The 21,927-nt window shown below is 45.9% G+C and overlaps 1 protein-coding gene across 1 annotated transcript in view; it reads left to right on the top strand.

The window, feature by feature from the left end:
- Positions 1-21,927, top strand: part of grin3bb (glutamate receptor, ionotropic, N-methyl-D-aspartate 3Bb) — a gene marked incomplete at both ends in the record, with an annotated part of 49,700 nt that continues 27,773 nt past the window's right edge. The window contains one exon of the mRNA XM_083970951.1: positions 1-561. Coding sequence (XP_083827077.1) covers positions 1-561 — 561 coding nt within the window. The remainder of the gene's footprint in view (positions 562-21,927) is intronic.

Here is a 21,927-nt window from a genome sequence, read left to right on the forward strand (position 1 = left end):
ATGTCTTTCACCTCCTCTTCTTCCTCCTCTCCCTCCTCCTCCTCTTCCTCCTCCTGGTCCCGGACTCTGCTCCTGCTCCGACTCTTCCTCCTCGTGCAGCTGCAGCTCCTCCTCGCGCCGCCGTGCCTCCTCCACCCGCAGCCGTGCCGCGTCCTGGCGCAGATCGGACACACGGTGCGCGTCGGTGCGCTCGTGCCGGCGCAGCGGGCGGCGCGAGCGCAGGTCCAAGCGGCGCTGACCCGCGCGGCCGCAGCTCTGAACCGGGACCGGGACCGAGACCGGGATCTAGACCTGGACCTGGACCAGGATGTGGATTTGGAGCGGGACAATTTCCTCCCGTACAACCTGAGCTTGGAGCTGGTTGCTAGGCAGCCGGCCGCCGCGGACCCAGAGTCGGTGTTCCGGTGCGCGTGCCAGCAGGGCGTGGTGGCGCGGGGAGTGTCCGCGTGGCTGGCCTTCCCGCAGAGCCGCGAGGAGCTGCTGCAGGTGGACCTCCTGGCCTCGGTGCTGGAGATCCCGGTGCTCAGCGTCATCCAGCGCGGGGAGCCGCTGCGCGTGCAGGTACGGTACTGGTCACATCTTTACCCCTCCAGTAACTCCAAGAAACTGCACGTGCATGCGTTACCAGAGCAACGACGACGCACGGTTCAGAAGCACCGGTCTGACCCGGTCTGACCCGGTCTGGGGCAGAGGTTGGTGGTTTGACCTTGACCTGGTTGTGGAGTCTGGAGTTCTGTGAGACAACGGAGAGAGAGAGGAAGCGGCTCAGACCGGTTCGGTAGTGTTGTGGTTCTGGTTCTGGGTCCTGAGTGCTGCTTGTGTCTGGTTCTGGTTCTGGGTTTTGTGTAGTTTGTCTTCTTAAGACTCTGTGTCTTTTTTTTAAATTTATTTTCGGTTGTGCATTTTGGGTTCTGTGTTGTGTTGCTCTTAGTGTAGGTTTCTGTTTTCTGGGTCTTCAGTTCTTGATTCCTGGGAGTCATTTGGTGCTTGTGTCTGGTTCTGGTTCTGGTTTGTGTTGTTTGGGTTCCTGCGGCTATGGGGGTTTTGTTTTTCGGTTGTGCATTTTGAGTTCTGTGTTGTGTTGCTCTGATTTCTGAGTGCAGGTTTCAGGGTTCTGGTTCTGGTTATTCTTAGTTCAGTTTTCTGGGTCTTCAGTTCCTGATTCCTGGGATTCTGCAGTCTGGTTCTGAGTCCTTGGTTCTTGGTTCTGGTCCTGAGTGCTTGTGTCTGGTTTATTTGTTTATTTGTTTATTTGGATCCCCTGTTACTACTGCAACAGCTACTCTTCCTGGGGTCCTGGTTCTGGTTCTGTGTAGTTTGTCTTCCTAAGGCTCTGTGTCTTTTTTTTTTTTTTTTATGTATTTTCGGTTGTGCATTTTGGGTTCTAGGTGCAGGTTGTGTGTTGTGTTGCTCTGATTTCTGCAGGTTTCAGGGTTCTGGTTCTGGTTCTGTGTAGATGAAGGTCTGTTGTGTCCTCTGGTTCTGGTTCTGGTTCTGGGTTTGGGTCCTGATTGTGCTTGTGTCTGGTTCTGGGTTTGTGTAGTTTGTCTTCCTAAGGCTTTAAAAAAAAAATGTATTTTTGGTTGTGCATTTTGGGTTCTGTGATGTGTTGCTCTGATTTCTAAGTGCAGGTTTCTGGTTTCTGGTTCTGGTCCTGGTTCTGGTTCTGGTTCTGGATTCTGTGTAGATGACGGTCTCTTTCTTTATTTATTGAATTGGAACAGTGCACATGCAACAGTGTTGTTTCTGGCTGTGTCCTCTGGTTCTGGTTCTGGTTCCTGTAGCTCTGGTTTATTATTTATTCTGGATGAAAGGTTCTGGTTCTGGGTTCTTATAATTCAGTTTTCTGGGTCTTGAGTTCTTGATTCCTGGGATTGTATTGTCTGCAGTCTGGTGCTTGGTTCTTGGTTCGTGTTCTGGGTCCTGATTGTGCTTGTGTCTGGTTCTGGGTTTGTGTAGTTTGGGTTCCTGCAGCTCTGGGGTTTTTATTTATTTTCGGTTTGTGCATTTTTGGGTTTTTGGGCATTTTGTGTTGCGTTGCTCTGATTTCTGCAGGTTTCAGGGTTCTGGTTCTGGTTCTGGTTCCTGTAGCTCTGGCTTATTATTTATTCTGGATGAAAGGTTCTGGTTCTGGGTCTTCAGTTCTTGATTCCTGGGATTCTGCAGTCATGGTTCTGAGTCCTTGGTTCTTGGTTCTGGTTCTGGTTCTTATTGTTTATAAAACGGAAAGGTGAAATCCGGCGATCTGATTGGTTGTTAGCTGTGGTATATTGAGCATATACCACGGCCTGTCGTGATATTGCTTAAAGCAGAAGTAAGCGATATTTTTGTGTTAATATAAGTCTTAAATAGTTATATCTTCCGACAGCAATCACTTCTATAGAGTGTTTGGTCTGAATCACGGGTCTGTCAGTCACTCTGCTCTGCTCTGAGGCGAGGAGAAAACATTTATCGTATCCTACAGTTTTTATCCAATGAGCAGAGAGAACGGCATGCAGGGCTGTGTGTGCAGCCAAGGGACGCCGTGAATGTGGCGACGTAGGGACGAGGACCAATAGATCCATGACGAGGGCGGGGGCTGCTAACTCCGTCGGCTGACAAGACGTTATGGTGCGTTCAAGGAAACTCGTAACTCGTGTTTTTCCTTCCTGTGAAGTCATACCAGTTCGATCTGGTACGAGTTCACGGGTCAGAAGTTACGAGTGGCCGTTATAGTGACTTTCACAGGTAAAACAGGTCGGAGAAACACGAGTGGGTTGCCTGGAACGCTACAAAGTCGTAAGTCGTGACTTGAAGCTGTAATTTACGGTTTCAAAAGCCTGCCTGGAACGCAGCATTAGCCAAAACGACCGGATCGCTTACTTCTGCTTTAAGTAACCTCCTCTGTGGTTCTGGATCTGGTTCTGGTTCTGGTTCTGGTTCTGGATCTGGATCTGGTTCTGGTTCTGGTTCTGGATCTGGTTCGTGTGGTTCTAACTTGTGTCGAGCTCTGTTGCTGTTTGACCTCTGTGGTTCTGGTTCTGGTTCTGGTTCTGGTCCAGATCAGGAAAAGAAAAGGAAGAAAACCCTCCACCACCACAATGAGGTCAGAGTGGGATGAAACCCTCGTATCTCCGTCTGTCTGTAGAAATGTTACAAACCCAGTTCCCTCCGCAGATACGAGCTTTCTCTCTCAGCTGCAGCAAATCAAACGCAGCCAAGAGGAAACCCCGTAACTCCGGTTTCCCGCCGCGTTTGTGTTTATACCGAGGCTGTGCGTGTGTGTGCGTGTGTGAGTGAGGGTTGTTATTATTATACAGTAAGAAAAATGCATGAAAGCCTCCGGGAGATGAAAGACTTGTTATTGGCTGACAGACAGTTATTGATTAGATGATCTTAGATGATCAGATCAGCTGTTCTGAGGTTTCACTGACAGCTGACTGTTGATAATTAGGTTGATTTTGGGGTCTTTTTGTTGTTAAATAACTAAAACTGATCATTAATCAACATCTGGTCATGACGTCAAACCTGGACTTTAGACTTCACACTGTAAAACTGTGAAACTTCACTGTAACTACACTGTAAAACTCTGCTGCTTAAAATGATCTTTTCTCGTTAAATCAATTTAAACAAGTCCTCCCCTTCCACTTCCTCGTTTTCTTTTTCTTTTTCTTCTTCTTCTTCCTTTTCCTTCTCCTCCTCTTCCTCTTTCTCATCTTTCTCCCCCTCTTCTTCTTCCTTCTACTCCTTTTCATTTCATTTCATTTATTAGTTTATTTCATAGGGACAGTGCACCACTAATCAACAGAGTTAAGAGAAAAACTGTAAGTGGGCCAGAGTTAGCCAACAAGGCTAGTTTTCGTCCGTTGTCCCTGGCCAGATGTTAAAGGCAACCTAAAAGCCAAAAAAAGGGGCAACAATTAAGTACTTTCAAAACACAACTTACATAACAATCTACCTAGTAAAAGCTCCTCTTCTTCAGTTTCATGATCTCTAATCAAACCTGATGATCAGCATATTTTTGGTTTATTTAGTTCTTGTCACATCTTTGACCACACTCTTTGAAAGTGTCCCACAGGAAGAGCTCACACTCACACTCGCTCAAGAGTAAAAGCCTTTGTTGATGAGTGAACTGATATGCACACATCTCAAAGGAATTCTAAATCGAAAGCAACTGGACTTGGTTATTTGTCTAGGAAGACGTTTGTTTGTTTGTTTATTTTCACATATCAAAGTTAAAAAAGATATAACGTATAAAATCCAAAACAATGTGAAGGGGAAATGCCAAAAAACCCTCCAGGGGCTTGTAGGGTGGCATTCTCCGACTACAGTTCTAAGCTAATGAGCATAGACATTTGTGAGGTACAAAAGTCGTTCATACATAATAAATACAAACATGGTTTAACATGATTTAACATTGTACAATGCAATACAAAAGCTTGATATATGATATATGATAAGAAATATAAAATAATCCCATTTTTAGCAGACCATGTGGAAAGTATTGACTGGTTAGCAGGAGAGACTTTAGTGCTCTCCTAAACTGTTGTAAAGATAAATCAAAAAAATGTACAGGTAATAAATTCCATATTCTTGGTCCACGATAAAGTATACAGAACTGTGATTGAGAGGTACAACAATATTGGGTTCTAAGGTTTCACCTCTCATCCAAGAGGCTTCATCAAGGATGAGAGGTGCAACGTCTTCCTGGACAAATAACCAAGTCCAGTTGCTTTCCATTTAGAATTCCTTTGAGATACTACGACCTGGACAAATGAGAATATGCACAGGCGATATGCACACACACACACACACACACACACACACTCAGGTGACAGTTGAAGCTGTCTGATGATGTCATCATGTCGGTGGCGATGCAGCAGTGAGTTGTCGTTGGCATCAGGAGCTACTTTACACAACGGATCAATCAGCTGCTTCCTAATGGACGGACACACACAGTTTTTTAAGTTTCTGTTTCCATGTCTCCTTGCAGGAGGTCGCAGTCGGTTGCATGGAACAGGAAGTGTGATGATAAACAGCGGTTGTGTGTGTGTGTGTGTGTGTGTGTGTGTGTGTGTGTGTGTGTGTGTTCAGGTCGAGGTTGGGCGACACTCAGTCACAGATCAGAGGAGGATTATCACTGTGTCACAGGATGAAGCAGCAGAGTCACAGTCGATCCTCAGTCTGCTGTCGGCAGCAACTTCAGCTGCTCAGCACACACACACACACACACACACACACACACACACACACACACACACACACACACACACACACACACACACACACACACACACACACACACACACAAAGGATGGAGGGTGTGTGTGGGGTTGGGGGGGGTCTTTTCTCCTTGTGGCCCAGTTTCAGTTGCAGGGCGGCAGAGGCTTCAGGCTGCAGCAGATTAAACTGAAGGTGGAGGTGGGAGGTGGGGGGGGGGTCTGAGGCGGCAGGTGGAGGTGCTTCAGGCTACGGGAGGAGAATTCAGACACTAGCCTACACGGTCATTTTCTGAAGGTGTTTTTTACTACGGAAAGTAAAATGTTACGTGCGGTAGTTTTTTTGTGATCAAAAGTTGTATTGTGTGTTTCATGCAATAATAATATGACCTAACAACAGATGAATTCGTACATAAACAGGTCATAATGTATGCAATGTCATAGTTTTGAAGTTTAGAGGCAAAACAGGTTTTATTGTCAGTAGTCGCTGGAGGGACGATTGATACAGCTGTTTCAAATGTCCCTCACGCCACCGTGCGTAGTGATTGTGGTCACACTGCACGATCAATATCTGTATATAAATCACCAAATTAATAGCCTAACTGTTTTGCAATGAACAACAACCGATTTGAATGAACAACATGTATTTTTAATAAACACCACATATTTTTAATGTTCATGTTCATGACGTGAATCAACAGATATTCAGCAAAGTGAGGGGAAAATGCCGAGGGTAAAATGTCAATATGTTCAACTGTGTCTCCATAAACATGACTTAGGGCAGGGAAATAAGTCAATGAAATGAAAATGCAGTGATCCAACAACTCGTACAAAAGAAGAAAGGCGAGTTTAATCGAAATGCGGATCTTGACAATGACGCACGGGACAAAAATATTTATTTGACCTATTTAAATATTGTGAGAAATTATGTGACATTTTGGCAATAACTAGTACACTAGTATGTTGTCCAATATGCTGCATAAAAACGAGAGTAATGTCAGTAGTTTCTGTTTAAAACATGCTGTTTCAACCGTCCCTCCTCTGTGTCTCAAACCACCCGCATAGGTGGGGCGTTTGAGACAAATGTCAACTTACGTTCAAAGTTATAAAACAGCGCGATCATCCAACATATGTGTTAAATTACACTTGTAACTAAGAGAATACACATGTGAGTTGTTGATCACATGATAAAAATGTTTGTGTACATAACGTCATCTTTGAAAAAGACGTTTTAATGAAAAGTGTATCAATCGACCCGGCTCTCCCCTACTGTTGTGTGTCCCTAGCCTATAAATCTAGCTGCACCCTAGCGGCAGCAAATCTCTTTGCTCCGTAGGTGGGTCTAGAAACGAGCCATAGGAACTTTTTGAGTCTCGAACACCGATTGTGTTCACCAATCACAGCGCTCTATCTGTTTAGAGAGTCGTTGGGTGGGCTTAACGCCATGACGACATAGGCCTACATTTTAATTGGCTTGTCAGGCTAACGTCATCCTGCTCTTTGCTCTGATTGGTCGTAGCGCTACCCTATTGTGTGCAGAGGCAGTTTGAAAGACAGACTTCATCCCGCCCCCTGGATTGAGCCGAGGTCTACCGCTCGTTTCCAGACTAGACATGTTAATGAGATAGTCCGGCTTGTCAGTCTAGTGTGTCCCGAGTCCCGACCGTTAACTGTGGCTATTAGCTTAGCTTGTTAGCTCATAGCCTACTCCATATTCTACTACAGTTTCTTTATTAGATTGATTTAATGCTGCCTGTTATTGTTGGGATGCTGCTGCCCAACTCCTGCTCCTTGGGCAAACGGAGCGAAGGCAAATACGTCTGAGGAGTTTACTGGTAAATAAGCTAACGAAATCATAGCTAACATGCTAATTAGCTTGCTCAAAACACGACCAAATCACATTGTGGGATATAAGATAAGATAAGATTACACTTTATTGTCAGATCACTCTGAAATTTGTCTTGCGTCCAATTAAGTCCAAAGTTTCACACAAATAATAACAAAATACCAAAAGCATACATTTACAGAAAGCATAAATGTTACCATCAAACGTCACATTTAAAGAAAAACACAAACTACCTCCTAAGTCCAGGAGGTAGTTTGTGTTTTTCTTTATGGGAGTAAGTAGTGTACGTCGCTTGTTCACTCAATTTTGCGGTGCATTGTGGGTGTTTTGTCGTCCAGTAGGCTAGGCTACATTGTGGATGAAATTAATCACGGAGAATTCAAACAACACTACAAAATGGCGAACACACTACATAGTTAGTGCACTACATCCTACATCCGTGATAGGGGGAGATTTACAACACAGCTTTCGAAACTGTGAACCTGAGTCGGTTTTGTGTGTATGTGAGGCTCAGAGCGAGTCAGGGTGGGGGGTGAGGGGGGTGAGGGGGGGGTCGGGGGGGCTTCAGTGCTTCAGTGCTTCCTCTTCTCTCCTCTTCGTCTTCACTTATCTCCTCCAGCGCTGGAAGCTCAACGGACGGCAGGCAGATAATGTTTAATGCCATCCCACAATTCCATAGCTGCAGCCACATTTTAGAAGACACAAAAACACAGAGACGAGAGGAAGACGCAGGATGGTGATGATGATGATGATGATGATGATGATGAAGAGATAAACATCCTTTCCCTCTGTTGTTGGTGTTTGTGTATTTTCCCTCTAACGGTCTGATTATCATTTGTTCTGCTTCCTGCTTCTCTTTATTTAATTCATATTTTATCGGCTCATTTCGCCCTCCTGTGTTTTTTTTATCCAAACAGAATCTACATAGTTTATACTACGTGTTAACAACAAATAAACAGCTGATTGTGCTGCTGGTGTTGTTGTGGTTGTTGTTGTTGACGATGACTTCAGAGATTCTCAGGTGGAGATTCTCCAACATCTGCTCGGAGACTCAGAGATTCGCTGCTGTTTGATGTTTACTCAGCAGATTTCTCACATCAGGTCAATGACAGGTTTTTATTCCAGCTGCTAAATCGTCTGTGACTGTGAGTGGAGATCACATGACTCCTCTGAATCTGTGTCTGTTTGCTTTTTTAAATTTATTTGTTTGCTATAATTCCTGTATTATGAATGAATGAATGAATGAATGAATGAATATATTTATTTAAAACAGGGACAATGCACAAAAAACATTAATCTTGTAAAACAAGAAGAGATGCTTTGAGCCAGGTTATAGCAACAATTGCTAATTTCCACCTGCAGTCCCTGGGCAGGTAAAGTGCTAAACAGATACAATATTAAGATTAATTGAAATAGGACATAATAACCATAATATTTAAAAATATTGACAGAATGCACTAATGAAAGCAGGGAAACAGGAGCGCCAAATCATAAAGTGCACAATAGGGACTAACAGCACATACACTCTCTCTCACTCTCATCACACATTCAAAGACATACACATACAATACACAGATAACAATCATCCTCCTCTAATAACCACACTCATAGCCAGACACATACACACACTCACACACACTTATTATCATGACAGAATCTGAGTGACGTTTGTCAGAGGTGACGCTGACAGGATGAGGTCACGTGATGTTGTTGTCGTTGTACCTGCTCAGGCGTTTGCGCGAATAGAAGAGTGAATATGAATGTAAATATGAATTTGGCCCCTGGTTGTTTAGCTGCTGTGTTCTGTGTTTACTCTGTAAAACATGTAAATGAGGTTCGGTGCGAAGCCGCCTGTCGTTCACTGTGGAACGAGCTGATAAAACCTTTGAAAATATGAATGAGGTTTGGTTTCCTGGTGGTTACATAACACGGAGTTACACAGGCAGCTGTGTTGTTGCAGAGTTTGGACTGAACCGATGATCCACGACCTGATGGAGGATGGAGGGGAACTGATCAGAGACGAAGCTGCTGCTGCTGCTGGTTGGATGAACCGTCTGTTGGTGTGGCCTGACAGGTGATGACATCACCTGTCGATGACATCACCTGTCAATCAGCTGATTGATCAGGTCAGATGAGTGAGACAAGTAGCAGCTGGTTGGTTTCCCATCATGCCTCTCTCTCCACTTTCCTCCTGATTGGGTCTCTGGTGGTGTTGGGGGTCTCTGGTAGAGATGCACCGATTGCTAAATTCTTGGCTGATACCGATTTCCGTTTTTTAAGGAGGTCTGACCTGCCAAAACCGTTTTTTCCGATACCGATTTTCTATCTAAGAAATATTTATAATCATACAATAGACACCGTATTTGTTTGCTAGTGAGTAGGCTACCCTTTCCCACATTTAATACAAGTATCCCTCTCCCAGACAACATTTTGCTTATATAACTGCAATTAAAACCACAACTAGTGGTAGGCTGATGCTATCATAACCCCCCTTTTCAAGAATAAAACATCACAAATAAGAAATAGACTGTATGTGTGTGTGTGTGTGTGTGTGTGTGTTTGTTCATCTCTCGCGCTCTGGCTAGATTAATAAACACAAATAGGCTACAAATGTACACACATTGGCCTCATGTATTTGTCAATCCTGGTATTTTATTTTGAAAATTGACCGGATTCTTTCTTTGTGTGACTTCTTGCCAAGATTGACGCGATCCGGCAGCGAATGAAAATACCCCCGCTTCTCGGTGCTTCCGCCCCGGCATTATAGGCTACGGTCGAGACGATCCGGTGTTATGGACAGGCCTCTGCCTCCGTCTCCGCCTCTGTCTCCATCTTGGATCCACTGGATCAAAAGAATGGAGTGTCTCTCATTAAAAGTGAATGTTGTGGTGTCAGGTCCAACTTGTTTTACATTTGTACACTAATTGTGGGACTTTAATCAGTCGCTTCAAATGTCTCTGTTCTTCTTCTTCTTCTCCAAGCACGGAGTGACCTGCAGTGCATTCTGGGAGTTGTAGCTGATGTGAAGTGTTGAGGTTTGAACCTTTTATCAGTGACAGAAACATGTTGCCGTGGGAGACGTCAGACTGAGCCCAGAATCTCATTAAGACCCTCGTTAGGAGACTTAACGAGCTGATAATTAGCTGCTGACACTTCAGCCTCCACTCTGATAAACAGACTGCTGATAACACACACACACACACACACACACACACACACACACACACACACACACACACACACACACACACACACACACACACACACACACACACACACACACACACACACACACACACACGAACAACATATATGATATAAATGAAGTCTGTTGAACATCAACTCCCTGAATGACTTCAGCTGCTTCATCACAAATGAGAACCAGGACCAGGACCAGGACCTGTACTCAGACCTGTAGACCTGTAGAATCTGTAGACCTGCAGACTTAGGGCGTATTCACACCAGGCTCGTTTGGTCCGCTTGAAACTGACTTTTCCTCTGGTGCGGACTTTTTGGGGAGGTGTGAATACAAACCAGCGGACTCTGGTGCGGACGAAACAAGTGAACCGAGACCACCTCTGCAGCTGGGACTCGGTTCACTTGTTTGGTCCGGACCAGAGTCCCAAACAAACCCTGATGCGATTCGCGTCCGGTGTGAATGCAAACCGAACCTTTCCCCAACCAAATGCAAAATCCAAGCGCCTTTTTGGATTCAACAGGCTTCCGTTGTTGTCAGAAAATGTGGAAATTATCAACAATGAGCCATGAGTCAACATGGAGCACAGATAGATACGCTGCCTCCTTGATATCTGGTCAGTGGAAAACATTTATCAGATGCTGGAGAGGACGCACCCGTCGCCATTCTTAATATTTTTTTAACTGATAACAGAAAGTCGTTATCCGATTAATAACCGTTAACGGAAATAAATGTGACTTTATGCCGATCGGCAACGCGGCATCCTGAGAGAATGATGTTTTTTGTTTTGTTTTTTGCTGTGCCGTCCTTTTTTTCTTTTTTTTAGCGCACCATCCTTCAGACGCACATGCAGAGACGTCTGTGTGTTTGTTGTCTGACCGGCTGCATAACGGCTACATACTGTAGCCTCCAAGTGATGAATAAGCACAGGACAGGTGCAACAGGAAATACTACCAAATTGAAAGGGCAGCAAGAAACGCATTCATGACCTCCATTGTGTAGCTACTTTTCGTGGAAGATCCCGCTGATCATTTTTATCCAACGATTGAGCGACTGTGGGACACACGTGCTTTTGTTTACGAAGTTGATCCGCTTGTGAAAAAATACAACCGCACCAAGTAAAAAAAAATGTTGTCCGCACCAAAGCAAGTGAACTATCGGACTTTCCTGGTGTGAATACGCCCTAAGACTTGTAGACCTGCAGGCTGAGATCTGTAGACCTGCATCGTTTGTGTGTCACTGTGAAGCTGTTGTTGTTGTTGTTGTTGTTGTGTAAATAAATCCAGGGTGATGAAGTGAGACGTCTCTCCTGTAGAAACTCTTTGATCAGAGGATTATCCTGAAGTCTCCTCTGTCACTTCCTGTCCATCTCCACGGTAACACCAGCTGCGTGTCGTTTGACATGATGGAAGGACGAAGATAAACGACATGAAGCTGAAAACCTGCAGCTGAGCATCCAGAGGTCACACACACACACACACACACACACACACACACACACACACACACACACACACACACACACACACACACACACACACACACACACACACACACACAGAGCGAAGCGAGCAGCCCTGTACATCCATCGTTTCTTCTCCTGTTTAATTTTTCTGTTTAAAGCTCAGACTGGCGGCAGCTGTTTTCCCAGCAGGCTTTGCTTCTCGCAGCAGCAGGAAGTTTGTCTGTGTGCCGACAACTTTGGTTCGCAAATAAACAGAAGAGTGAGACCTCCTTCTCAGCTAGCGTCGTCAGGCTAACAGCTGCTCATTTAGTTAATTCACGTCCACGTCGTGACACCAGATCAGTCTTGGGGGGGTTGGGAGGGGTGAAGCATCATCACTCATTCACACACACACACACACACACACACACACACACACACACACACACACACACACACACACACACACACACACACACACACACACACACACACACACACACACACACACACACACACACACACACACATATACATCATGTTGATTTTTTTTCACTTTCTCCAGAAAAACTTTGAATCAGTGGGAAAAAAAAAAGAAAAAACAAAAGAGAAAAATCTCGTTTAATTTTTCCATCAGTGTGTTTGAAGTTTCTGTGTCGCTCGTCTCCGTCGGCTGCCAATTAAATTCTGTTAATGAAAAGATTAATGTTCAACACAGAGGGAGGAGGAGGAGGAGGAAGGAAAGGAGGCTGAGGAAGATGAGGAGGAGGAGGAGGAGGAGGAGGAGGAGGAGGAGGAGGGAGGTGAAGAGGAGGAAGACGTGGAGGGAGGAGGAGGAGGAGGAGGAAGAGGAGGAGAAGGGAGATGAAGAGGAGGTGATCAGAGGTTCAGCAGAGAACAGACCAGATTTCATTATCGACCTCTTCAGCTGCTGCTGAACTTTAATAGAAGAAGAAATGTCTGTGTGTGTGTGTGTGAGTGAGAGAGTGTGTGTGAGAGTGAGTATGATTAAAGGGGGAGGATGGGGGGGAAGGGGGGGGTAGTGGCTGATAGTGTCGTCCAATCAGGGAGCAGAACAGATTTTCCTCCGTCTGTAACTTTAACAGTAAAATGTCTGAAGCCTCAGACTCATGTTCCAGATTCTGTTCAGTCGTTTTCTCACTTTTCCTCAAAAAAAAAAAAAAAAAAATCTGCAGAAACTTTCAACTCAAGACAAAAACCCTCGTTTCATTACATTAACATGACGCGTCCTTTTAGCTCGTTACGTCTCCGCTTTACAGGTGAAACGATGACATCACCGCTGCTTTACAGGTGAAGCAGCAGCATTTCATCAGATCAGAGAGTGAAAACCAGGATCATCCTCGTTATTTCAGAGGGAAACACACGGGAAGTTTTAACAATGTAACGAGCTTCAAACAGGAAGTGAAGCCTGGTCAGCTGAAGTAAGATGATGTCACACAGTTGCAATGTAAACGTTGTTTTGGTCGTATCTGTCAGTCACCGTGCTGGACAGGTAACACACCAGGGTTCCCACATGTCCTGGAAAACCTGGAAAATGGTTGACTAAATTTTCAGTCATGGAAAACACATGGAAAATTAGAAAAAAATGTAAAATGTCCTGGAAAAGCTTGAGTTGTCCTGGAAAATTATTTATCGCATTGTGACATCAGCTTCCAAGGCTCAGCTGGACTTTTTCAGACCCCCCCAAGGATTTCTTTTTCAAAGAAAACTAGAGACTTTGAGTAGATGAGTATTTAGTATTGGCAACAGAGTTGTTTTAGAGGGAAATGCAGAGACCTTTTGCTGAAAAACTGTCCCTGAAGGCAACGTGCATCAGCGGTTTTGCATGTATTTCCCTCTAAAACAACTCTGTGTGGTAACGTTGTGTTATTATCTCATAGCGTGGTGAATGTGCAGGTCACAACTTGTCCACCAGAGCGTTGTGGAGTTGTTGGATTGTGTATTTGATGAGTTTGATGAGGGAAACCAAGAAATCCCATGAGCCTAGCCCTAGCTCTGAGCAGCTCACGTCTCTGCTCCGCCGTTCTTAAAATAGCTTGCACCGACAATTAAAGGTAACAAACCTACTGCTATGACTGTAGGGATTATGGCAATGGGCCAATTTGCCAAAATGTTGATGTTCTGGGAGAGTGAATGAGAGAGGAATAAACATAGAAACAAACTGCACAAAATAGGGTACACCTGTCGAAAAGAACACTTCTCCAACGCCTGAATGGGACGGGGGATGTGTTAGTGTGTGGCTTAATGACATGTCTGTCAGACTGGAGCAGCTGAAAATGTCCTGGAAAAGGGTTTCAAGAAAAGAGTGGGAACGCTGCAGGTGACAGATGAAAAGCGACTGGTAACAGGTGATGGCTGACAGGTGACAGGTAACAGATGACAGATAAAAGGCGACAGGTAACAGGTGACAGGTGACAGGCGACCAACAAACTTTACGTGTTGCAGCGACCTGACGGTGTTGGAGTCGATGGAGTCACAAGCCATGTTTCCATCCAAAGTGATTCGAATTACTGGGAAATGCGCATTAAAAGAAATTCGAATCATGTGTGTTTCCATCTACGGACTTTGAGAGAGAGTCGCGGCCGCCACAGACTTTATTAATGGTAAACGCTGGATGCGCTAGTTGATAAGTTTCGTTTTTACTGAGGAGGAACTATGAAGAACTGTGCAGTAACATTATGAAGATGTGTGGGGGCTTTTATTTTGCCGTGGTGGTGCGCCACAATTAATTAAAAAGGCATGTAGCGGAAACCCTGATGTTGTCTTGGGGGAGCATACATCAGTCCGACTGCACATAAGTCCGACGGCTCATTTCTCCGACTACCCATTCTACAGTGTTAAGGTTAGGTTTAGGGTAAGGTTAAGGGTTAGGGCTACTTAAGTCGGAGAAATGGGAGGTCGGACTAATGGACGCAAAAATAAAGAAATGTACGGTCGGAGAAATGGGTAGTCAGATGGACGTCATGCGCCCGTTGTCGTGTGAGTGAACTGCAAACACGGGAGCAGATGGGGTGATAGTGCACTATAATGTCACACTTAATTCGCATACAGCTGTTTCCATCCCATTGGAATCAACCAAAACCCGGCCCAAGCGAGCATATTTCAGTTTGTGCGAATCAGGGGATTTTAATTCGAATTACGGCGTTTCCATCATCATTTTCCGATGTGATACATCTAGATTCACATCTCAATACGCTGATGGAAACGTTACTACAGTCCTGATGTCAGAACCTGTGACACAAACACACCTGACTCATGTGACAGGCTCATGTTTTTGTGTGTGTGTGTGTGTGTGTGTGTGCTCCGATGCGTGTGGCGTTACATACGGGGAGGGGGGGTCACGTCTGTTACCGTGGCGACGGGGCCAACATGTGACAGTGTAGTTAGCGTAGACGGAGCCCGGTCTCAGTCTGAAGCTTCATCTCACTAAAAGCTGAGTCGAGTCCAGACGCTGATTAAAGAGCAGAGACGGATCAATGAGCCGAATCCATTACAACCGCTGTTTACATGAGGTCATCACTGCTCCGTCCAATCACACGGGCCCACGGCCAGCTGGACTCCTCCCCCTCCTCCTCCTCCTCCTCCTCCCTTAGGTCCTGCAGCATTGATCCCATTGGAGGAGAGGGTGGACCAGGTGGGCCATGTGAAGGGTCTAAGCCCCGCCCACTCTGGATGATGTCACGTAAACAGAGGTCGGAGAGATGGAGCAGAGGTCAAAGGTCGAGTGATGCAACACTTGTAATTGTTGATCAAATTAAAACGAAGGTCACAGTCATTACAGTGCTGATGCATGCTGGGTAAATACTGTATGGCTGCTTGCCAGGTCAGTTTCTCCAGACGTTACAGAGTGTGACAAATGTCATTATCTCCACACACACATACACACACACAAACAGTGAGTTAATTCAGCGCGTCTGATTGGATGAGGAGCAGAAAATAAATGACAGTACGACACTCAACAGAAAATTATTTTTCAGCTTGACTTTGGGGGCTTTGGGTTCGGGGGGGGGGCATGAGACATGTTGGGCGGGGTGTGTGATTCTGTAGTCTGTCAAAGATCTGTTGGTGTGTTGTTTCAGTCAGTTTTTATTAACTGTGATGGTGACAACAACTCCCATGATGCCTTGCTGTTCAAAATGTCATCAAAAGAGTTTCGGGCTTCTGTTGGTCTTCCTCCTCTATACCTCCTTCCTCTGATGGGGTGGAGAGTCTCTGGTGTTGTTGTTTTTTTTGGTGTTGTTTGGGGTTTTGGTGTTGTTGATGATCTCTGGTGTTGTTGGGGGTTTCTGGTGTTGTTGATGATCTCTGGTGTTGTTGATGATCTCTGGTGTTGTTGGGGGTTTCTGGTGTTGTTGATGATCTCTGGTGTTGTTGGGGTTTTTTGGTGTTGTTGGGGTTTTGGTGTTGTTGATGATCTCTGGTGTTGTTGATGATCTCTGGTGTTGTTGGGGGTTTTTGGTGTTGTTAGGGGTTTCTGGTGTTGTTGGTTTTTTTTTGGTGTTGTTGGGTTTTTTTTTTGGTGTTGTTGGGGATCTCTGGTGTTGTTGATGATCTCTGGAGTTGTTGGGGGTTTTTGGTGTTGTTGGGGATCTCTGGTGTTGTTGATGATCTCTGGCATTGTTGGGGTTTTTGGTGTTGTTGGGGATCTCTGGTGTTGTTGATGATCTCTGGAGTTGTTGGGGTTTTTGGTGTTGTTGGGGGTTTCTGGTGTTGTTGGGTTTTTTTTTGGTGTTGTTGGGGATTTCTGGTGTTGTTGGGTTTTTTTTTGGTGTTGTTGGGGATCTCTGGCATTGTTGGGGGTATTTGGTGTTGTTGGGGATCTCTGGTGTTGTTGGGGATCTCTGGTGTTGTTGGGGGTATTTGGTGTTGTTGGGGATCTCTGGTGTTGTTGGGGATCTCTGGTGTTGTTGGGGATTTCTGGTGTTGTTGGGGGTCTCTGGCATTGTTGGGGGTCTCTGGTGTTGTTGGGGGTGTCTGGTGTTGTTGGGGGTGTCTGGTGTTTTTGGGGGTATTTGATGTTGTTGGGGGTGTCTGGTGTTTTTGGGGGTATTTGGTGTTGTTAGGGATTTCTGGTGTTGTTGGGGTATTTGGTGTTGTTGGGAGTGTCTGGTGTTTTGGGGGGTATTTGGTGTTGTTGGGGATCTCTGGTGTTGTTGGGGATCTCTGGCATTGTTGGGGATTTCTGGTGTTGTTGGGGATTTCTGGTGTTGTTGGGGATTTCTGGTGTTGTTGGGGATCTCTGGTGTTGTTGGGGATCTCTGGTGTTGTTGGGGATCTCTGGCATTGTTGGGGATTTCTGGTGTTGTTGGGGATCTCTGGTGTTGTTGGGGATCTCTGGCATTGTTGGGGGTCTCTGGTGTTGTTGGGGATCTCTGGCATTGTTGGGGATTTCTGGTGTTGTTGGGGGTCTCTGGTGTTGTTGGGGATCTCTGGCATTGTTGGGGATTTCTGGTGTTGTTGGGGGTCTCTGGCATTGTTGGGGGTCTCTGGTGTTGTTGGGGATCTCTGGCATTGTTGGGGATTTCTGGTGTTGTTGGGGGTCTCTGGTGTTGTTGGGGATCTCTGGCATTGTTGGGGATTTCTGGTGTTGTTGGGGGTCTCTGGTGTTGTTGGGGATCTCTGGCATTGTTGGGGATTTCTGGTGTTGTTGGGGGTCTCTGGCATTGTTGGGGGTCTCTGGTGTTGTTGGGGATCTCTGGCATTGTTGGGGATTTCTGGTGTTGTTGGGGGTCTCTGGCATTGTTGGGGGTCTCTGGTGTTGTTGGGGATCTCTGGCATTGTTGGGGATTTCTGGTGTTGTTGGGGGTCTCTGGTGTTGTTGGGGGTGTCTGGTGTTGTTGGGGATTTCTGGCATTGTTGGGGGTATTTGGTGTTGTTGGGGATCTCTGGTCTTGTTGGGGATCTCTGGCATTGTTGGGGGTATTTGGTGTTGTTGGGGATCTCTGGTCTTGTTGGGGATCTCTGGCATTGTTGGGGGTATTCGGTGTTGTTGGGGGTCTCTGGCATTGTTGGGGGGTATTTGGTGTTGTTGGGGATCTCTGGTCTTGTTGGGGATCTCTGGCATTGTTGGGGGTATTTGGTGTTGTTGGGGATCTCTGGTGTTGTTGGGATTTTTTTGTGTTGTTGGGGCATCTCTGGTGTTGTTGAAGGGGCTTTGGTGTTGGGGGTCTCTAGTGTAACTTGGGAGTCTTTGGTGTTGTTGGGGGTCTCTGGTGTTTTCAGTCTCTGGTGTTGTTGGAGGTCTCTGATGGGGGTCTGATGGGGTCTCCACACCACAGTGTCTCAGTATCTCCATGCAGCTGCATGCAGCTCCTCCTCCTCCTCAGCTCAGTCTGGACTCAGTGAGGCTGCACTTTACTAAATGATGATGTGAAACACTGAAACTCAAACTGTTTCCTCACTTATTAGATTTTCTCTGACAGAATAAATCAGGAGCTCGGAGCTCGTTTGGCAGACGGAGCTCCACAGCACAGAGGCAGGACTGCCCCGTCATCTAACCCCATCCTATTATACCCCGGCATTATACTGCTTAGTATTATACATCATCATCATCATCATCATCATCATCATCATCATCATCATCATCATGCTCTTTCGTTTCACCTAATAATCAATTGGAAGATACCAGAAGAAGAGCAGCAGGTCAAGTTATGGCAGCAACACCAGTGACTTTATGTCTCAGGCTGGACAGACCATAATATTTCCAACAAGACCCTCCATTTTTTGTTTCTCCATGTGATGATGTCATGTCGTGATGATGTCACGTGGTTTTTACATTCGAAGAAACTTCTCTGTTCTTATTTCATCACCGATTAGCTTTTTTACTGAGGGTTACTATGATAACCTCCCCAACCCCTCCAACCCGCACCCCCCAACCCTGGCCTGTTGCCCTGGTAACCACACTGCCCCCCACCCCCCCCCCCACCCCCACCCCTCCCCTGGGGCTGCTGCTGGTTTTCATGTTCCTGCCTGAGAGTTAAACCTTCAGCCTGCAGATGTTTTTCCTCTTTGATCTCGTTTCCTCTTCATCAAGTGAGTTGATGCTGCAACTGTTGATGCAGCTGTCACAGCGCCGCCGTGATGTCACCGCTCCTCCCCCCGCGCTCGCTCGCTCGCCCGCCTGCTCAGCCTCGGTGGAGCTGCAGAGAGAGAGAGAGAGAGAGATCTGTGACTGTGACTCCATTACCTCTCACACACACACACACACACACATCTGTACGTGTGTGTGTGTGTGTGTATGTGTGTGTGATCAGACTGTACTGGATGTTTCACATTTGTGCTCATTGTGTTTCGTCTGAAGGTGACCTCAGCTGTCACCATGGGAACCAGTATTTGTGTTCGTGTTGGATGGGATGGGGATGGGGGGAGGCGGTGGCCGGTGCTTGGCCCCCATCAGTCGGAGGAGTGTGTGTGTGTGTGTGTGTGTGTGTGTGTGTGTGTGTGTGTGTGTGTGTGTGTGTGTGTCGTCTCCGTCTGGGAGTGTTTCTGGTTGTCGGCCGTGATGCGTTCAGGCTCCGTGGGACAAAGCGGCGAGCTGCTGAGAGCTGCTGATAAAACTCACCACGGCTCTCGTGTTGTCGGGGGCCGAGCCTCTGAGCCCCGGCACGTCGCCACGGAGACGGAAGGTCTTTGTCCTCGGCCTGTTTTTTTAATCCGAGCCGCCCGCGGCCCCACCGGTCCCGGTCCCGGTCCCGGTCCCCTGGGGGGTCGGATCAGAGCACCACCACTGAACCCTGATCGATACTTCATCTGTCTTCTTCCTCTCACTCCTCCTCCTCCTCTTCTTCTTCTTCCTCTTCCTCCTCCTCCTCCTTCACTTCCTACTCTCCTTCCTCCTCTTCTTCTCTTCCTCCTCCCCTCTTCTTCTTCTTCCTTCTCTTATTTCTCCTATCTCTCCTTCTCCTATTCTTCCTCCTCTTCTTCTTCCTGTTCTTCTTCTTCCTCCTCTTCCTCCTCCTTCACTTCCTCCTCTCCTTCCTACTCCTTTTATTTGTAGTCCTTCTCCTCTTTTTCTCAATTTTCTTCTTCCTCCTCCTCCTCTTCCTCCTTCCTCCTCCTCTTCTTCTTCCTCCTCTTCCTCCTCCTCCACCTTTTCTTTGTAGTCCTCCTCCCCCTCCTCCTCCTCTTCTCTTCCTCCTCCCCTCCTCTTCTTATTCCTTCTCTTCTTTCTCCTATCTCTCCTTCTCCTCCTCTTCTTCCTGCTCCTCTCCCTCCTCCTCCTATTCTCTCCTCCTTCTCTTCCTCCTCTCTCATCCCCTCCTATTCTTTATCCTCCTCCTCCTCTTCTTCCTCCTTTCCTCTTCCTGTTCTCTTTCCTCCTTCTCCCCTTCCTCCTCTTCTTTCACCTCCTCTTCATCTTCTTTGTCCTCCTCTTCCTCTCCCTCCTCTTCATCCTACTCTTCCTCCTCCACCACCTTTTCTTTGTCCTACTCCTCTTTCACCTCTTCTTCCACCTCCTCCTCTTTTTCCTCCTTCTCCCCCTCTTCCTCGTCCTCTTCCTCCTCTTTTTTCTCTTCCTCCTCCTCTTCCACCTCATTATCAGCTGTAACACAACAGACCTGAGGAGACTGGACATTTTATAACACACACAAAGACACACCTACTGTGGTCATGTTAGTGTGTGTGTGTGTGTGTGTGTGTGTGTGTGTGTGTGTGTGTGTGTGTGTGTGTGTGTGTGTGTGTGTGCGTGTGGTTCACAGTAATGAGTGCTTATTACAGCAGGACAAACGAGCTGTTAATATTTAAAGAGACGGAGCAGCCGGCGGCTCAGCTGTCAGCTCTCATCATCGCTCTGTGTTTGTGTCGTGAGTCGACTTCACATTAACGACGGAGGAGAAACTCCTGCAGCCTCAGACCTGCACACACACACACACACACACACACACACACACACACACACACACACACACACACACACACACACACACACACACTGAGAGGCTACAGCAACACACACACACACACACATCTCCACACCAACGACACACCAGAGCCACAACTCACCTCAATAAAACACATTTATTTGCATATTCAGCAGGAATGTGATGTAGATGTAAATAACATTTTCAGTCTGTATAATCCTACAGTATTGATTTATTGATTTATTTTTACTCTTTTTAGATATTCTGTCGAGTCATTCACTGTCACAGGAACACAGTCATCATCCTTATAGTATATAACATATGGATATACTATATGGAAGCATCCATAAGTTTTGTTTGCTCTGTTTTCCAGAGATAAAGGAATTAGTTACCTGAGAACTTTGTTTTGCTGAGACAACGACATCTCCATCCACAGGTTTTTATTCGCATTAAGCAAAATCTAATTAAAAATGCCTCATTGAAACAGTAAAATTCAATTAAATTGATAAAAAGTTAATACGGTCGATCTCATCGGATTTTCTCTTGATAGATACAAAGTTTATGCGACAAATTCTGATGGAACCAGTTCTTTGCTGGATCAGTGTGAGTTGCGATCATGTTTTATGTCAGTTCTGCTGCGTATCCAGCTGTTCAAAGACACGCTGGAGTAAACAAAGAAAGATGGAGGTGAACAGGCGACAGACTGGCGTCATGTGAAGTGTCACCATTTCCCAGAAACAGTTTGAAGCGCTGACGTTCACAAACCAACAGGTGACAGGTTCCTCTGGTGTGTGAAGATTTAACACCATCTACATCAAAACGCTGTTTACACACCACTGTCTCCTGATGACAGGCATGTTGCATTATAAGCAACAAAGACAAAGAAGAAGGAATAAATATAGGATAAGGAATCAATAAGATGCTCTGACGACCAGTGGTGCTTTATATACTTTACTGTACCACCCACGTTCTATCAGTATCTTGTATATTTGTGGATGGTTATAGTATATTTATTGTAAATATGTCTTTATATTGGCCTCGTGATGCCTACAGATTGTGTTTTGTGTTGTAATTCTATGGCTATCCTGCTTGTTGCTCCTAATTGCCTGATGGCGGACAGCTGTGCAGCTGGGAATGCTGGGTATTTATTTCCCACACAGCATTTTGACACTTCACACACTGAGGAAAACTGACCGTCGAAACCGGTTTGTGTGAGTAGCCTGTACCAGTGAGGAATTAAAGATATCAGAAGGACTTATTGTTCTTTTTTTTTTTTGCATTATAAGCAACAGCCTATTTACCAACTTAACTTGGCTGGCGTGCGTGTGGCTCAGTGGTTTCCAGGCAACGATTCTAGCACC

Source organism: Trachurus trachurus (genome assembly GCF_905171665.1).
Source record: "Trachurus trachurus genome assembly, chromosome: 4".
In the NCBI taxonomy this organism is placed as follows: domain Eukaryota; kingdom Metazoa; phylum Chordata; class Actinopteri; order Carangiformes; family Carangidae; genus Trachurus; species Trachurus trachurus.